At 44.9% G+C, this 19,977-nt stretch overlaps 1 protein-coding gene across 1 annotated transcript in view; it reads right to left on the bottom strand.

The window, feature by feature from the left end:
• Positions 1–19,977, bottom strand: part of LOC117366878 (diacylglycerol O-acyltransferase 2-like) — a 97,292-nt gene that overhangs the window by 23,032 nt on the left and 54,283 nt on the right. Inside the window, exons 6-7 of the mRNA XM_033958848.1 lie at positions 10,588–10,792; positions 7,690–7,864 (exon numbers count right to left, since the gene is read on the bottom strand). Of these exons, the coding sequence (XP_033814739.1) occupies positions 7,690–7,864; positions 10,588–10,792 (380 nt within the window). The remainder of the gene's footprint in view (positions 1–7,689; positions 7,865–10,587; positions 10,793–19,977) is intronic.

Below are 19,977 nucleotides of genomic sequence, written 5' to 3'. Positions count from 1 at the left end.
AGGGTGTGATACTTGCAGGCATGGTAGATGGGATTAGTCTCTGGCTTCTTTGTCCCATTCAAGCAGCCTATCTTCTTGATAAACAATCCAGTCTGGCTGAATGATTAATGTATGTGAATTCTGTGCAGGAGCACAGAATTCTGCATCCAGAGTCAGATACTTTCCCATAGGCCTTTGCTGACAGTTATGCCAACTGAAAATGCTGATTGCTAGCGATAGCTATGCTGACATACATCTCACCATAACCCCGTTAAAATGTATGGTGATCCCTCCAAAACTCCCCCCAAACCTATTCTATCTACCTGTCTCCCACCCCAATAGCCCTTATGGTTACAGGTGGCACTTATATAGCAGTATAGCAGGCTTTTGGTAGCCTCACATTTTCCACCATAAATGTAGTGGTTAGAGTGTCTTATGGGGCTGGGTCCTCCTTTCTATGGTCCAGTCCACCCACTAGGCTACTTAAGTCACCTGTGTGATGTTCTACTAACCTTTCCTATACCAGATGCTGCTGTGCTACAGACTGGTATGTACTGTTTTATTTATTTATTTATTGGGGGGAGGAGGTTGAGTCCACATAAGCCCACCAAAACCCTACTATACTGCCATATAATTGCCACCTACAGCCATAAGGGCTATTGGGGTGGGAAACAGGTGGGTATAGTAAGTTTTGGGGGGGATTTTTTGAAGGATCCCCATAAATGAAAAAGGGGTTCTGCAAATGGCACTTAAATTTAGTTTATCTATGATAGAATCAAGGGGATAGCACTACTCCGACAACTTAGAGCTCCTTTTACAAAGGTGCGCTAGAGGTTTTAGCTCGACTAAAATGCCGCGTGCGCTAGCCGCTACCGCCTCCTTTTAAGCAGGCGGTAGTTTTTCGGCTACCACACGCTAATCTTGTGCGTGTGCTAAAAACGCTAACGCACCTTCTTAAGAGCCCTTATTCCTCCCTATCATTGTGATATACTGTAATTTGTACCCTGGTATCACTGGTTATCCTTCTTCCACCAGGTCTTTGAAATGTCTATTATTTCTACCTCTTCATCTAGTGCTATATATTCTAACTACCCCATCTTATCTTTTAGGCTTCCAGAATTTATGTACAAACATTTTAAAATATGTTTTCCTTTGTATTTATAAACTGCTCAGAGCGGTTGACAGCGATAATCTGCAATTTTTCAAAGCCATTTGATCTTTATGTAGTTAAAAGGAAAAAAAAAAACTACTGTGTTTTCTTAAGCCTATTAAGGCAGGATTCACTAAAGTCAGCGGTCATCGCTAAACCTGTTTTCATACATTTAGCGATGATCGCTGCTAACTGACCCCATTCGCAAAGCAGCCCACTGCGTGTCTTTCCCCCTCGATCACCCATTTTCATTGAGCGATTGAGTCGGTGGGTTTGCATGCAAATCATTTGCAATCAAACTTGATAGTGTTTCAATCGCTGTTGGAAAATCAGCCAGAGAATCGGCCAACAGCGATTGAGTCGCTATGTTTGGTGAATCTATTCCACCCCTTGGTAAAGAAAAACAGAAAAGGGCAACTGGTAACCCAATTTTATAAATACAGGCGCATCTATGGGCCTTATGTTGGGCATGGGCCAACTTTGTACGAAAGGTTGCACTGGTCTCCCAAGAGAAGCTATTTAGCCTTAGGATCTGCTTATACATGTAGACAGCCCACTCCTACTTGTGTCTTGTCTCTTGCTTGGCCCAGAGGGACCAGCCCAGGGCAGGCTTGGATATTTGTGCCCCTCCTCTGGGCTTGTTCTATAGTGGTTAATGGATGATTGTTTCTTGTTCCTGTCTTAAGTTGCATTATCTTGCTCAGCTCTCTTGTTCCTGGTTTTTGTGGTTTTGCTTCCTGATACTTGAATAGTCCGTGTTTTCCCACTGTCCTGGAGGAACTTCTGGAAGTTATAATGATATATAACTTGGGATGTAACACAAGTATAGAAAGCTAACCAGGTCGTGCATGTGCAAGACCGGAGGGTTAGGACTTCGATGGGAAGATAGGACCTCAATGAGAAACCAAGGTGGCAAGGGAGCCCCTTCTGGTGACTCAGACAGGTCGTGACCTGTTTGGGCCGCTGCGGGAGCGGACTGCCGGGCAGGATGGACCTATGGTCTGACCCGGCGGAGGCACTGCTTATGTTCTTATGTTATCAGACATCTGGAAAACCTGGACATGTTCTCTTTTTAGAGAACTGACCGGATGTCCGGACAGATTTCCAAACTCCAGAGGCCATCCAGACGTGGCACAGACTCAGGGCAGAACAGGGTGAGGCTGTGGTGGAATGGGGCGTGGCTGGGGCCAAATGGGGTGGGGCCACGTTTCCTCTTTTTTCCTACAACAAATCTGGTAACCCCAGTGATACATTAAACTTACATTCAATAATTCTAGTTTTGTATTCTTGTCTAGCTTTCAAGCCTCTTGAATATTTCTTTAGTAAGCCACTTAGGGACTTCATAACACCTTTATAATACAGGCAATTAGAAGTAGCCTCAGTAATCCATACATTTATAGAGAAATTTACACCTGTTCCTATGAAGATGTATAAATTTGTGCATTTTCTTTATGCACGTATGCACATTTTTCTCAAAATATGCATACATCACATCTCTTTTCTGAACTAGAGCCCCAGGAAAGACTACATATACATCATGTGAAAGAGGCACACTCTTTCCATTTGCCTACATTTGGGGGGCAATTCTGTACAGGTGCACTAGCATGAATTTTATAACAGAAACTAGTCTTATAGCCCGTTACATTAACGGATGCTAGAATATATGTGTGTGTGTCTGTCTTTATTTCTTTCTCTCTCTCTCCTTAGCCGCTTTCTATATTTTTATCTTTCTTTCTGTCTTTCTTTTTCCTCTGCTGTCCACCACCACCCCTTGCCTGCTCCCCCTGTCCATTCTCCCTTCCTTTTACCTCCCCTGTGTCCACCACCATCCCTTCACTGCTCCCCTTATTTAGTAGCAGCCCTTCTCCCTTTGTTTTACCTCCCCCCTGTCCAGCAGCACCTCTTTCCTGCTCCCCCTGTCCAGCAGTAGGCCTCCCTTCCTTTTTCTCCCCCCCCTTGTCCATCAGTACCTCTTCCCCTGTCCAGCAGCACCTCTTTCCTGTTCTCCCTGTCCAGAGTAGGCCTCCCTTCCTTTTTCTTCCCCCCCCGTCCATCAGCACCTCTTCCCCTGTCCAGCAGCACCTCTTTCCTGCTCCCCCTGTCCAGCAGTAGGCCTCCCTTCCTTTTTCTGCCCCCCCCTGTCCATCAGCACCTCTTTCCTGCTCCCCCTGTCCAGCAGTAGGCCTCCCTTCTTTTTTCTGCCCCCCCTGTCTATCAGCACCCCTTACCTCCGTTCACGTCTACCCTCCGCCACAGCCGCCTCAAGCCGCCGTGACCTGCAGGCGCCGACAGCCATCACGGCCTGCAGGCGCCGACAGCCATCGCAGCCTGCAGGCGCTGACAGCTGCCACGCGCGCCTGAAGCCGACAGCTTCCTCGGTAATGTTTCCGCCATTCCTGCCACCACCGCTGCTTGAGAGGCCCATGGGACGAAGGTGATTAGCGTGTCTGGGGCTCGGGAGCAGGAATCCCGGTGTCGTGCATTCGCACTCCTGCCGATCACTGACCTACAGATCAGGGATCAGGGAACCCGCAGTAAGAGTGCGCATGCGCACTTAGCATTTTATTATTATAGATTAAGCCCTTAATTATCATTATAGACTGGGAGTATAAGCCTGCACATAACTTTGGCATCAGCACATACACTAGCTCCATAGTAGACATGAATGCGTTTACTGAAATGTGGCAGTTATGCATAAAACTGACAGTATTCTCAAAGCGTGACATGAAAGTCTACAAATTTGTGCCAACAGGTAGGTGCCAATTGCCCACATATGTTAGAGCATACTAGTACACATATGCGGGTATGACATGCCACTAATTGGCACTTATTCGCATATGTGCGAGCTGCCATTCCATAAAATATGCACATATTCTCTTTAGTGTATATGTCAAAAGGGGTGGAGCATTGGCTAGAAAAGGGCAGCTCTAGCAAATACATGCATAAGTTACAAGGAACGCGTGAATGTGGTGTCACATATGCTGCAAACACTTACACCTGCTATAGGCACGGTGTAAGTGATCACAGCTACATATTCTCACATAAGTAGTCTAAGAAGACAAGTGGACAGTCAATACGCAAGGGCCAGAGCAGCAAGAAACAAGCCACAAAAGTTGATCCAAACACCTTTAATTAACAACAGTGGTGGGAGGGGGTAAAACACAAAGCCCGACTTAGTGACAAGTCAGGCAAAACAGGGGGATTATGTGGAAAAGTGGTCTAATTTGCTTTTGAGATATTTAACAAAATAGCGTTTAAAAAAATAAAAGTGCAGAAACATTTTGAAGATCCTTTATCTAAGGTGCAGTTATAGCAACATCCAACATGAAACAAGCCACCAAAAGTCACCTCAAGGCAGCATTGATGATTCAGTTGCAAAATGCCTCTGAACTAGAGCTCAAGGAATGACTACATATATATCATGTGAGCAGTCTTATCTTTAAGCAGTTTGGCTTAAGCAAGTAAGGGCTTAATATTGATTTAGCTGGCTATGTGTTAGCCAACTGCCCCCTCCCCACCTCATAAAAAAATAAAAAAGAATATTCAGTGCCGAAGCCTAGACAGGGTCTGGCATTGAATACTAAACTAAACTAAACCTTAGGTTTGTATACCGCGCCATCTCCACAAGCGTAGAGCTCGGCACGGTTTACAGAGTTAGGATAGAAAGGAACTCCAATGAAGGGTTATAGGAAAGGAACAAGAAAAAAGAGAGGGACAAGGGTCCCAGAGAGCAGGAGGTGTTAGATTTTTGAAAAGAGCCAAGTTTTCAGGTGTTTGCGGAAGGATTGGAGGGAGTTTGAATTTCTGAGCGGGGATGTGAGGTTGTTCCAGAGTTCTGTGGTTCTAAAGGGGAGGGATGTTCCTAGTTTTCCTATGCGGGATATACCTTTTGTAGAAGGGAATGATAGTTTCAGTTTTTGGGAAGATCTGGTGGAGTTAGGGTTAGAGGAGTTCCAAAGGAGTGGAATAACGGGAGGAAGGATGCCGTGTAGAATTTTGAAGGCTAACAAGGCACATTTAAAGAGGACTCTGGAGTGTACTGGAAGCCAGTGGAGCTTGGACAGGAGTGGAGAGACGTGGTCGAACTTGCCTTTTGCGAAAATAAGCTTAGCCGCGGAATACCCAGGAATAATGCCACTGGATGAATATGGGGGCGGGGGCCTTATATTTATAATTTGCATTTGCATACCAACTTGACCACTGAATCCTAATGGGATGTATCAAACAGCAACTTACAGAGCTAGGGCATCTTACATAAGAACATAAGAACATAAGAAGTTGCCTCCACTGGGTCAGACCGAGGTCCATCTCGCCCAGCGGTCCGCTCCCGCGGCGGCCCATCAGGTCTGCGACCTGTGAAGTGGTTTCTGACCACTTCTATAACCTACCTCAAGTTCTATCTGTACCCCTCTATCCCCTTATCCTCCAGGAACCTATCCAAACCCTTCTTGAATCCTTGTACAGAGTTCTGGCCTATCACTTCCTCCGGAAGCGCGTTCCATGTGTCTACCACCCTCTGTGTAAAAAAGAATTTTCTAGCATTTGTTCTAAACCTGTCCCCTTTCAATTTCTCCGAGTGACCCCTAGTGCTTGTGGCTCCTCTCAGTTTGAAGAATCTGTCCTTATTTACTCTCTCTATGTCCCTTAGGATTTTGAAGGTTTCTATCATGTCCCCTCTAAGTCTCCTTTTCTCCAGGGAGAACATCCCCAGCATTTTTAACCTGTCAGCGTATGGAAAATTTTCCATACCTTTTATCAGCTTAGTCGCCCTCCTCTGCACTCCCTCGAGTACCGCCATGTCCTTCTTGAGGTACGGCGACCAGTATTGAACACAGTACTCCAGGTGCGGGCGCACCATTGCGCGATACAGCGGCATGATGACTTCCTTCGTCCGGGTCGTGATACCCTTTTTGATGATGCCCAGCATTCTGTTTGCTTTCTTTGAGGCTGTCGCACATTGCACCGATGGTTTCAGTGATGAGTCGACCATCACCCCCAGGTCCCTTTCCAGGTTACTCACCCCTAGCAGTGTTCCCCCCATTTTGTAGTTGAACATCGGGTTCTTTTTCCCTACATGCATGACCTTGCATTTCTCTACGTTAAAACTCATTTGCCACTTTTTTGCCCAGTCTTCCAGTCTCGTTAGGTCCCTTTGTAGGTCTTCGCAGTCTTCCGTGTTTCTAACCCTGCTGCAGAGTTTGGTGTCATCAGCAAATTTGATAACCTCACATTTTGTCCCCGTCTCCAGATCGTTAATAAATATATTGAATAGTAGAGGTCCCAGCACCGACCCCTGGGGAACTCCGCTCGTGACCCATTGCCAATCTGAGTATTGGCCCTTGACTCCAACCCTCTGTTTCCTGCCCGCTAGCCAGTGTTGGGAGGGAAGAGGAGTAAAAAGCAATATTTTGAAATAACTGTGAAAGGAGTTACATTTTAAAAAGCAAATTTTCCTACAAATAAAACAGTTCACTTGAACTACAAAGTTGAAGGGCAGAAGGTGTATTGGGGGGAGGGGGGAGAGGCAGTGGCTAAGGAGCAGCTTTAGGGTGGTAATTGCAACAACTGCCCTTGTGCTAAAATGAACTCGCAGGGAGGAACAATTCAAGCTCTGTGGTTGGCCTCCTCTCGGGTATGCCAACCCTCCTGACCAGAGGCCCAATGTGATGTACTTGTTCTTGGTCTTAGTTGAACTGCAGTTTTTAAAAATATGTTAGGTTTTAACTTTTACTAAACCAAATGAGCCACTTTAAATGCAAAAATTAACAGAGATCAAGATATATATATTCTGCATTTTCAAACAAGCCAAAACCGTAGCTCAGTTTAACTACCGTATTTTCACGCATATAACGCGCGCGTTATACACGATTTTACAAACCGTGCATAACCATGCGCGTTATACGTGTGAGCGCGTTTTACAATTTTTTTTTACATTCTGATCCGGCATTCCCCCTGCGAACCGGCATCCTCCCCCCCTCCCCGCTCGCAGAGAGAGCGAGACCAGAAGGCTTTGAGCATGCACAAATGCTCAAAGCCTAGTCGCACCGCCCGACCCAGCCCAGCCCAGCCCAGCCCAAACCAACGAGGGAGGATCTTCGGGCACTGGCACTGGCACAAGCTGTGCATTGGTGCTGGTGCCGGTGCCCAATCGGGTAAGAGTTGTATTTGCGGTGCTGGGAGGGATGTAGGATCGCGGGGGAGGGGGGGTGACGCAAGCGGGGGGGGGGGGGGAGGATGCCGGTTCGCAGGGGGAATGCTGGATCAGATTATCTCAGATCAGAGGGGGAGGGGGGTGATGTGAGCGGGGGGGAGGATGCCGGTTCGGAGTAGGCGGGAGGAGGTTTTACCATGCGCGGTATACATGTGTGCACGCTATATTAACATTTTATTACATAAATTTGTGTTCCCCGTGCGGTATACCTGTGTGCGCGTTTTACACGGGTGCGCAGTATATGAGTGAAAATACGGTACTCAAACCTAAGGAATAGTTAAGACACTCGCACTAATACTGTCAGTAATGCATTCCCAAATAAGGATATAAAGCTATCTCTTGGACGTACCCATGTGCGAGAGCCATTTTAATAAACCCCTTTCTGTTCTTCAGGGTTAGGATGTGTTGTTTGCTGTTGCAGTTTAAAGCTTCAGCAGCACCTCCAACCACAATCACTACAGCATTCCCTGTGCCATTTCTTGACAATAGGTAGTTGATTGAAGCTTTGTTCACAGAACACAGTCCTAGAGTAAAATAAACAGAATCCTTACCATCGGGAAAGCCACACCTCGTAAATACCAGAGTTCGGACAACAAACCTATTCATTGTTTGGATCATAAAAACACATTTTACTAGACAGATATAACAGTTATCTAGTGAGGTGTGTGTTTTTTGTTTTTTTCTTTTATTATTACCCTTCTATAAAACCACACATAAGTGCATCAGCATTGCACATTGGGACAGACGGACTGAAAGTCTATCAAGCCTAGTATACTGTTTATACCAATGGCCAGTCCAGGTCACAAGTACCTGGCAGGATCTTAAAAGAGTAAAACAGATTTCATGCTGCTTATCCCAGAAATAATCAATGGATTTTCTCAAGTCCATTTTAATAATGGTTTAGGAATGTGTTTCAACCATTTTTAAACCCTGCTAAGCTAACTGATTTTACCACATTTTCTGGCAACATATTCCAGAGTTTAATTACACATTCATCCCCCTCCCCCCTTTTACAAAACCGTAGAATGGTTTTTAGCACCAGCAGTGGCAGTAACAGCTCCGATGCTCATAGGAATTCTATGAGCGTCAGAGCTGTTACTGCCGCAGCCAGCAATAAAAACCGCGTTACGTTTTATAAAAGGGGGTAAGTGAAGAAATATTTTCTCTGATTTATTTTAAATGCACCACTTAGTTTCATTGCATGACCCTAGTCCTTGTACTTTTGGAAAGAGTAAAGTGATTCACATCTACCCATGCCACTACGATGCATATCAATATACCAGGAAGTGGTAATAAAACACAACATAGTAATAAATACACTTCTCCCTCTGTATTAGCGGTTTCAGCATTTGCGGTTTCGATTATTCACGGTTTTTAGCTTGCTGGCTCCTCCCCCCCCCCCCCAAATTATGTCAGCTTGCATTGAGAAATCGCTGATTCCAAGCATTTACAAAGAAAAATCGCAGATTCCCAGCACTTTCTTCACCGTGTTTTGCCTCTCCTTCAGGAACAGGCCAGGTCTCCCACCATGTTATTCGCAGTTTCACCACATTCATGATGGTTTTTAATAGAAAACAGCGAATAACATATGAAAAAGTTATTCGCGGTTTTTCTGTATTTGCGGTTCTGTTAATCCCCCGTCACAGTGAATACAGAGGGAGAAGTGTAAAAATGCAACATCTTATACCTGGGTTACTACTATATAAGTCTTTTCTTCACAGAAGGGCTAATTAATTATAATCTGACAACACTTAAACATAATCTGTCATACATTTGGAGATGTAACAGGGTCGCTTGATTACCTCTGCTGGATAAGTAAACACAATCCCCCTAATGCTATAAACTTGAGTACACAGTTTTATGCTTAGCACACAAAAGTTGCAAGTTATGGAGTATTGTCAGTTATGTCCAAACTTAAATTGGCATTAATTATAGGGTGGATGGGGTAGTTTAGGGGCGAGTAGTGGAATTGAGGGGCAGGGTAGAGCTCTGTGAGTAGGGTAGGAGTGGAAAAACCAAAAGGAATTGACCCCAAAATATCCACAAAGAAGAAAATCCAGAGAAAACCAAAAAAACTCTGTGGAGTGACGATGTTCCTAAATGGACTTTATTTGAAAGTGTCAAAGTTCCAAAGGTACACTGAAATCATCCACATAAAATAATTCCATCCACATAAAAATAAATCATCCACATAAGAGCCTTAAAGGACTTAGTCCGCTGGGGATACAGGACCCAACACGGTCCGCGTTTCGACAAAAAGTCTTCTTCAGGGGTCTCTGGGGGTCCTATAAAGGTGAATACGTGGGAAACAATTGTGTGGTGAGCCTTTAAGATTTTTATGTGGATGAAATTATTTTATGTGGATGATTTCAGTGTACCTTTGGAACTTTGACACTTTCAAATAAAGTCACTCCACAGAGTTTTTTTGGTTTTCCCTAGGGTAGGAGTGGGACATGGGCAAGACCAGGAGCGGGGTCAGGTCAGGTGTCCTACTTTTTTGGCTTAACAAATATGGTAGCCCTAAGTCTGACTGATAGCTATGCAGGTGCCAGTCAGTATTCCGTGCTGGCACCCACATAGCTAAGCAACCAAAGTTATACAGTTCTATTTTGTCAGTTGTGTTTGCACTGTCATTGACTATAACTGCTTTGAGGAGCAGAAGGCAGCAGAACTGCTGCTGGGAGGTGGGGCAGGCTAGGTTTGATGAACTTAGGAATCTGTAGACTCCACGTGTGTGGGTCCTGGTTAATATTCAACCAGGACCCATATAAGTATCTTATACACGTGTCCCAGCATTGAATATCCAGAGCTAATTTAGCCAGCGACAGCCAGTGTTTAAAAAAAACCCCAAACACTGACCACCTCCAACTGAATATGACCAGATTATTTATACAAACAAGACTTCAAAGAGAATAATTTTATAACAGGTTGCCTATATCTTTATAAAATATAAGCAGAAATCCTGCAGTAATTGTGCCTAAATTAAAAGCAAGAGCAAATGTTTGTGTGTACTTTATAAAATGCATCTAAAATGTGACACTGATGAAACTCTGCCTCTAAGCATGCTTACTGTTTTAAGTATGTGCCAGCTTGTGCTTTAGGTATGTTCTAATTTTATAGAACTATTTTATGTAAGAGAATCATTTATAAAATTACCCTTCAAGAGACCTTGCTGCTGATGCCACTGTTTTATTTTCAATAGCATGGTAACAGCTTTGTTAGGCTACCAAATTAATGGCAGGCTTACCTACTGCCAATACATAATCCCTGAATAAAGGAACACGAAAATTGCCATTTAAAGTCGTGAGATAGGGCTTCAGTCCTGGAAACACTTTGGAAAATCCTCTTCTGTCTATTCCAAAATTGCAGAGAGCTCCTATGCTCATAATGCCATGGGGGTGGCAGCTAAGAATATAGTTTTCACTTGGAAGAAGGTCTGCTGTTTTCAAAAGCTAGGATTTAAAAAAAAAATGGATATTAACTGCAAGAAAAATTTAAGACGTACTGACAACTTGTCATATCAAGTAGGGTGAAAGATACATGTGCTGTTTTGAGGTCTGAAGTTTTGGCAGGCAAAATAGTCTGAGAGCTATCTATTTTTTTCATATGATGGATACAGAGGTAGGGTTATCATGTGGCTCTAGACCAGGGGTCTCAAAGTCCCTCCTTGAGGGCCGCAATCCAGTTGGGTTTTCAGGATTTCCCCAATGAATATGCATGAGATCTATGTGCATGCACTGCTTTCAATGCATATTCATTGGGGAAATCCTGAAAACCCGACTGGATTGCGGCCCTCAAGGAGGGACTTTGAGATCCCTGCTCTAGACCAAAAAAAAGGATGAATTGAGACATCCAGGTTTTACTTCCATTGCTTTCAATATTTATTTAAAAATTTATATACCATATATTAACTATACGGTTTACAAAGATTACGATCATAACAAGTAAAACACTACATGCGGACACAATTGCAAAACAGCTCTCATTAAAAAAAAACAAAAAAAACTAACACAGGAAAGCACTAATAAACAATTGATTTTTCAGCATTTTCTTAAAATTCATCCAGGCAACGCATTCCAAAGCTTAGCACCTGCCACAGACAGTGTCGCTGCACCAATCCTAACATAAGAGATTGACATCTTACCCTCTAAGCTCAGTTTCATACTATTTCCTCATCTCAGACACCTTCTAGGCCTGGGGTGTCAAACTCAGGCCTGCAGGCCAAATTTGGCCCGCAGGGTAATGAAATTTGGCCCGAGATTTGGCCCAAAGTTCTTTCCCTCCCTCCATCCTGGCTTCCCGGTCCCACATTAAAGCAGCCTGCAGAGGATTGCCGGTCGGCTGTAGCAATCCTAGCAGGCTGCCGTAGCCTGCACAGTACATTCCCTCTGCCATGGTCCTGTATGTCAGAGGAGGGGCGGGACTGCGGTAGAGGAAACGTACAGCAGAGGCCGACCGGCGATCCTCTGCAGGCTGCTTTAATGTGAGACCGGGAAGCCAGGCTGGAGGGAGGGAAGGAACAGAGGGCCACATCTCGGGCCAAAAGGAAAGATGCCAGACCTCAGGGGGAGGGAAGGGAAACGGAAGGGGAGGAAAGAGATGGAAGATGGATGGTTAGCATGAAGAAAGAAGGAGACCCTGGCAAGTGAGTTGTCAGAAAACATCCAGAGCCTGGGACCAACATGATTTGAATAATGACTAGACAACAAAAGGTAGAAAAAATAATTTTATTTTCTGTTTTGTAATTACAATATGTCAGATTTGAAGTGTGTATCCTATCAGAACTGGTGTTAGACAGCAAGCATGAACGAGGACTCAAAAGAGAGAGGAAAAGTATTTTTTATTTATGTTGATTACATCACAGAGCCGGCCTGGGGTTGGAGAGGTTGTAACCCTATACTTCTACTAAGACTAAGGGGTCCTTTTATTAAGGTTCACATTCAGTGTGTGCTAAATCAGTTAGCATACCTTAATAAAAGGACCCCTACATATCTTAATAAAAAATTTACATTTCCATGTCTTACCTTCCCTTCTATCTCTCCCTTCTTCCGTCCCTATTTCCATGGTCTGACATCTCTTTCTTTCCTTTCTCTCCCTCCTCCTTCTTTCCTTTCCCCTGGTCTGGCATCTGTCTCCTTCCTTCCCCCAACTTTTTATTTCTTTCACCCTGCCCTCTTCTTTCTTTCCCTCTCTCTCTCCATGCCCCCTGTCTTTCTATATGTCTGTCTTTCTCTCTCTCTCCGTGCCCCCTTTCTTTCTTTTTTTCTTTCTCCATGCCCTTTCTTTCTTTCTCCCTTCTTTCTTTCTGTCTCCCTGTCCCCCCCTTTCTTTCTTTGTTTCTCCCTCCCCGTCCCCAAGCCACCGTTGGATAACAGGCCGGCGCTGAGTTCTTAGTTCTCCCTACTTATCTTCCCCAGCACGGGGCTGACCAATTCTCGCCACCTGACATCAATTCTAATATCGGAGAGGAAGTTCTGGGCCAGCCAGGCAGTGATTGGCTGGCCCAAAACTTCCTCTCTGACGTTAGAATTGACTTCGGGTGCTGAGAATTGGTCGGCTCTGCGCTGGGGAAGATAAGTAGGGAGAGCTAAGAACTCAGTGCCAGCCTGTTCCTTGATTGTGGCGGTGTTAGCCTATTCCCCGATGGTGGCGGTGGTAGCCTATTCACCGGCTGTGGTGGCAGCCTGTTCCCCAATGGCGGTGACTTGGGGGAGGGCAGTAAGAAGGGAAGCATGTTGAGGACCCCTGCTTTAGGCAAGCCACGAGCCGCACTCAAGTGGCTAAAGAGCCGCGTTTGCCGACCACGGACATAGGCCAATGTGAAGAAACACCACCACAGGAGAAATCATAGGGGGGGGGAATCAAAAAAAATTTCTGTGTGACAGACAATTGTAATAAATCAAAGCCTATGTGAAGAAACACCACTATAGGAGAAATCATAGGGGGTTAAAAAAATTGCAATTTCCAAAGAAGCACATTTTTCAAATACTTGCCAAAGGCCTACAGCGCTACACTGCAACCGCCACCACAGCTTGGGATGCCTCGTTGCTTGGTTCCGGTGCTTGTGGGTGAGCTGCAGGGCAGAGTGAGCTGTGCTGCAGGGCAGAGTGAGCCATGCGCTCCGGATCCGGGCTGAGAGGGAGCGTAGGGAGGCTGAGATTGCGAGATGCACAGCGCAACCTGGCAGCCGCTAATGCCGCCTAGAGACGCAAGCCAAAGCGGGCAGAAGGAGGCTGAGACTGGGAGAAGCACAGCGCCACCAGGAGGCCGTTTGCTGACATTCCCTCCGACGCAAGTCATTTACAGCACTTGTGGTCTGTACGCGATTGTCCTCTCCACGATGGGAAAACTTGTGAAGTGGAGAGGACAGATCGCGGGCTGCAAAATAGTCCCTGGGGGGATGCATGCAGCCCGTGGGCTGCGTGTTTGAGACCGCTGCCCTATACAGAGGAAGGTTTATCTGTTCAAGCTAAGGCAGGACCAACAGAACATGGTAAGCCAGGTCTAAGCACAATAAGAGGGTGCTGAGTTTTGAGGTGTGTCACACTTACCTTGTCACCTATAGTGCTAGGCCCTAAACTTCAGTGTTTTCCTATACCACCCTGACAGGAAGTTATCAGAGGGGGCAGGATGAGTCAATGCTGGATATGCACAGATAATCTCTATATTTATATGACAAGGTCACTGAATTACCCTTAAGAGGACTAATTTTATAATTAAGTACTGTATAAGAAAAATTCAATAAGGTACTTATTTTATAAAGGTAACATAGGCACCTATTTGCCTTTTATAAAATAGGCTCATAAAGTGGCCCCCAATAGAATACACATGTTCATGTGCTAATTTAAATCTGTATGATTGCACTTTGAGCAGCACAAACAATTCTATAAAATTCATGTACATCACAACTCTGCCCCAACTCTTCCCAAAGTACGTCCCTGCAGATCGCATTAAAGTAAGTACTAAGTTGAGGTTTGCCTACTTTTTATGCAGATATACTCAAGACCAATTTTATGAAAGTCTGTTTGTGTTTGTGACTCATGCTTTACACATGGTAAAAAAAAACAAAAAAAAAAAACCCTTTATAAAATTATCCTCTGTTATCACTGACAAGGCTGTCAGTATATAGCATTAGGAAATGGAGGTGAAGATAGAGGAGTTGGAGCTTAAGGGAGAATCCTGAGGGCTAGGGTAATCAAGAGTCAGGAAAGGAAGCATCTGCCAAGTTCAGGATCTTTCCCCAACAGGTCCCTGAGAAAGTCTGGAGAAGCCTGAGATATGACCGACAGGCCAATGCTCAGAACTCCAGTAGAGAACCACAAAACATCTCAGGAACAGCGCAGGAAAATAACTTCCTAATGCTAAACACTAACAACATGCAAATTTTATGCACGCGGTTAATGGTAAGCATTAGGAAGTTATTTTTCTCCCTGTGCATATGCACTTTACTGCTCAGTGCAAATGTCTGGACGGAAGAGAGGTGGGCTGGTCTCCTGGAAAGCGTGCTTTCCAGTCAAACATACTGCTAGTGCTGTAAATAACTGAGGGAATAAAAGAGCTGAGAAGAATAGCTGGGCAGGATTTGAATGACCTATTGAGAAACCCAAGTTCAGATACCCTAACGCAAGCTCTGAGCAGGGGCAAAAGCAAAGTCCAGCTTGTGCGCTGTTTCTGAGCATTAGGAGAGACTAACTAAGGCCTTATTTACAAAGGATCTGCATGTTATTTGCGCTGATCTTTAGCTCTCACGCTGTTCCCTGCGCTAGTGCCTTCTGAACATTCTGAGCACACTAACACTGGCGCTAGTCCAGTGTTAATCGCCTCTAGCACCAGCGTTAGGTTCTGAGCATCGGCCTGTCAGTGAGTCTGCCAGAGAGAGGGCTGCTGCTTAAGTTCTGGCCATTGGAAACAAGAGGAACAAGATGTCTATATGTCCTGGGAATGAAGAGCTGAAGGGCTCCATATTTAGATTTTTATTTTTAAAGAAGCAGATCAGTTGGGAAAGTTCTTTAAACAGATATTTATTAAGGAAGTACTGTACATTTAAAATAAGCAGTAGCCTGAAACGGCCATGTTTCACCCCCTCCAGGGGCTGCATCAGGGGCTATAAGAACCACTTGGTGTATGAATGAGATGTCACCTAAGTGTTAGATTTAAACTTCTGTGTAGTAGTAGCTGCAGCAGGAGCAGCATGCAGTCCTGTACCTTTAACGGACTGCATGTTGCTGCTGCTGCAGCTACTACTACACAGAAGTTTGAATATATCACTTAGGTGACATCTCATTCATACACCAAGTGGTTCTTATAGCCCCTGATGCAGCCCCTGGAGGGGGTGAAACATGGCCGTTTCAGGCTACTGTTTATTTTAAGTGTAGTTCTTTAATAAAGGTTTTTCCAACTGATCTGCTTCTTTTTTTTTTTTTTTTTTTTTTTTACTACATTGTGTCTTGTGGATCAGCTACCCGGTTGCTTTTTTGGGTTCGATATTGAGCCAGTGGTGGTTGGCGTTTCGTTAAAATGCTAGCTGTCCTGAAATGAGTATCTGGATGTTCAGCAACAGTCCCAAATACTGGCTACTACCATTAATTATTTCTGTAGCGCTACCAGACGCACGCAGCACTGCACAGTCACAAAGAGCAAGAAAACAGTCCCTGCTTGAAAGAGCTTGCAATCTAAACAGGCAAGACAGACAAACAGGATGTCATGTATACTGGATGCTGGCTGGGTTGGAGGACAGAGGGAAGTACAGGATAATAAAGCCATTGTGACATCACTGATGAGGTTGGCTCTTATTGGTGGAATGAGGCATTATGACATCACAATCTCAGCTCTGCTTCCCAAAGACTGAAACTCTTCACACTACTCCTACTACTATTAATTGTTTCTATAGCGCTACCAGACGTACGCATCACTGTACAGAGTCACAAAGAAGACAGTCTCTGCTCAAAAGAGCTTACAATCTAAACAGGCAAGACAGACAAACAGGATAAGGGGAACAGTTAATCAGTGAGCTGGGTTGGAGGGCAGAGGAGTAAGGTTCAGGATTGAAAGCTGTGCTGAATATCCAGGTAGTGCAATGAGTGGCTGCCACTACCTGGTTATCCAGGCAGCAGAGTAAAAAAATTGCTGCTATACAGATAACACTGATCTCCTCTCCCTGAACACCATGGCACTTCCTAAATAGTAGAACACAGAAGGAAGATATCCTCTGCAAATCACCAGCAGTACTAAGACAGCAGAGGTGGCCAAAAGGAAGGAAGGACAGCCAAAAAATGTCACCAAGGTCTATATTGCAGCAATGACCCAACTCGGCCGGGTTTCTGCATTAGCACCTGCATGAGGGGGTCACACAGATTCCTAAGAAGTATGTAGGAAACAGGCTGCATAGCAGCTCTCCACCTTCCAGAAAAAGTCAAGAGAGATCAATTAATCCTATGAAGTTGCATACCTCAAGCTTCTGTTGCTACACAAGGCTGCAGAGAGAAACTCGGAGAGCAATTCTCTCTCTTCCCTCCCCCTCTTCCCTTTCAACACAGCCCCAGAGGTAAGGTGTGTAAAGTACCAGTCCCTGCCCTGGAATCTGCCCACAATGTACTCCGAGGCTACATTTACTTAATTGTAATGATGCTAAAATCTCATAAAGTAACAGGTAAAAGAATAATTTTCTCTATATTGAGAAAAGAATCTTCAAGTATCTGAATGTTGAAACAGGTCCTGAACAGCAATTTGTGTGACTTTTAACCCATATTTTTTCCCTGAGCAGACTGGCATGTCAAAACATAACTAGTTTTCAATAGTGCTCAAATTGGGTGCCTATAAAAATTAGTGCTAAGTGCCATTGGGCACTGTCTGATAACTGTCATCATTTTCTGTTGGCCTAACCAATGTCAGCAAAGGCCTATGGGAGCTTATATCAAACATATCTGATCTTGGGGGAATGCCCTAAATTACATCTAAATTATCAGTGCTTAAGAGTAACAAAAGACCTTGGCACAGCACTGAGGTTCAACAGATGTGCTAAGGTCCGGTGCTTAGGGAAGAGAATGGCCCCAGCCGCATTTCTCTAGTTAGTGTCCATCAAAAGCCATTGTCACAGAGGGATACTAGAAAAGCAGAAACTCTAGTCCATGAGGGACAGTCACTTCTTTTTTCTTCCAGTCTTTGACACCCCACACATCTTATTTACCATTGTTTCAAACAGTTTACAGAAAGATATGGGCACTTAACCACAATAGATTCTATTTTGTAGAATAAGGGCAAGATTCATGAACCTGCCTGATGAATTCCCTAAACTCTAATATGCAGATGGGGGCGATCGGAAGAATGCCCCCATCTGCCGGCACGGATCGCAGGTCTGCGATCCCAACGCATGCGCAGACCATCTGTAGATGGTCTGTGTATGCATCTAGACCCGTCCAGCCGCGACTTTTTTTTAACTTTACTTTACTGTCCTGCTGTCCCCTTCCAAGCCCTACTCTTCCGCCCAGACTCTCCTGCTCTCTGCCGCCTTCCCTGCAGTGCGAGCCCATGGGTTTAAAGCGAGGTTGCACTGTGGCATGCAGCCCCGCTTTAAACCCGCAGGCTCGTACTGCAGGGAAGGCGGCAGAGCCAGGGGGAGCAGAGAGGACATGTCAGCTTGCCCAATAAGCACTGAAAGACATGCCATTGTGCACTTCCAGCAATTAATCCTGCTTTAAAAACAGCTAAGAAACACGTCCCAGTTATAGGGCTGGCAGAGCAGTACAAATGACCTGAGCCCTGAGCTGCGACCTCACTTCACTTACTTGTAAGGGCCCTGAGCTCAATTGAGCAGCCTGTGCGCTCAGGCTCGGACGATGCAGGGTTTAGGCTTTGGACACAGTAATTTTTGTATGACGCCTCGGCTTTTCTCTGTAAACTCACAAGTATTATCTGTGCATGGATCTCCGCAGATGAAAGGCATAAGCGTTATTACTAACTGACCAGGGGAGAAAGCAGGGCAGGGAAAAAAACTCCGGGGGCAGAGTGCAGGGCAGCAATTGAGCAGGAGAGTCGGCAGAGATGTGTGCGACTGGTCCCCAGCAGTTGCTTCTATTCTTGATCGGCCAACCAAATCGGTGTCCCAAATTTGTTTGGTGAATCGCGTCCCTGCCTACTTTTCATGCATTTCCCCTCATTTGCATGCACGGATTCGAAGCGGATCGCAGGAGAGGTTAGTGAATAGTGCAGGAGGGAAATCTGGTCGCAATGGGGTTGCAAACTGATTGGTACATAAGAATTGTCACTGCTGGGTCAGACCAGTGGTCCATCGTGCCCAGCAGCCTGCTCACGCAGCGGCCCATAGGTCAAAGACCAGTGCCCTAACTGAGACTACCTTACCTGCATACGTTCTGATTCAGCAGGAACTTGTCTAACTTTGTCTTGAATCCCTGGAGGGTGTTTTCCCCTATAACAGCCTCCGAAAGAGCGTTCCAGTTTTCTACCACTCTCTGGGTGAAAATGAACTTCCTTACGTTTGTATGCAATCTACCCCCTTTTAACTTTAGAGTGTCCTCTCGTTCTCTCTACCTTGGAGAGGGTGAACAACCTGTTTTATCTACTAAGTCTATTCCCTTCATTATCTTGAATGTTTCAATCATGTCCCCTCTCAGTCTCCTCTTTTCAAGGGAGAAGAGGCCCAGTTTCTCTAATCTCGCACTGTACGGCAACTCCTCCAGCCCCTTAACCATTTTAGTCGCTCTTCTCTGGACCCTTTCCAGTAGTACCGTGTCCTTCTTCATGTACGGTGACCAGTGCTGGACCCAGTATTCCAGGTGAGGGCATACCATGGCGTGGTACAGCGGCATGATAACCTTCTCCGATCTGTTCGTGATCCCCTTCTTAATCATTCCTAGCATTCTGTTCGCCCTTTTCGCTGCCGCAGTTTGCTTTGTGAATCTAGCCCTAAGATTCCAACCTATAAAAGCTTCTTCTCATCACCCCCTTCCTCTTTTTCTTTGGACCCTCTGACTTCCTCCTCCCTTGCTGAATTCTCACACCCATCATTCAGACCAAAGACAGACATACACATTCATGCAGGTAAACTGTCCTTTCTCTCTCATTTACACACACAGTGGCAGTCTCTAAACCTACTCTGTATTTGTAAAGCCTATTTCTATCTCTATAATAGAATATTTTTCTGTACTTTAGTACCAAACATATTTTTGATGCATCTATCTTATAAGCATTGCATCTCTGTTATATTAAGCTTGATTCTGCACAATATATTCTTTATGCAACCACTTTTGGCTATCATTGTCATTAATTTCACTTCCTGCTGAAACTCCTGAGGGTACTGAACCCAGTACCTATAGTGGATTATAGGGACACGACCTTACATATGGGGGGGGGGGGCTTGTCTGCTGCACCCCCCTGCAAAACCTCACATTTTGGGGGCTTGTTTTGGTCCATCCAGGAGGCTTTAAAGTTCCAGTAGATAAGTAGAATTTAATTTTTCTTGTATACACTGTACACTAGGTATGATTATATGCTGCATAGACAAAATGAGAGATGGTATTTTACACTCAAGTCCTTGTGCAGTTTTGATTGAAGATTGGTTATAGACCGTAAGAAAGGAATCAAAATTTTGATTTTAGACTGGATGATTCAGTTTAGTGGA

The sequence above is a fragment of the Geotrypetes seraphini genome, chromosome 9, assembly GCF_902459505.1.
Source record: "Geotrypetes seraphini chromosome 9, aGeoSer1.1, whole genome shotgun sequence".
In the NCBI taxonomy this organism is placed as follows: Eukaryota; Metazoa; Chordata; class Amphibia; order Gymnophiona; family Dermophiidae; genus Geotrypetes; species Geotrypetes seraphini.
The sequence above is the reverse complement of the archived record's forward strand: the minus strand, read 5'-3'. Positions and strand labels throughout refer to the sequence as shown.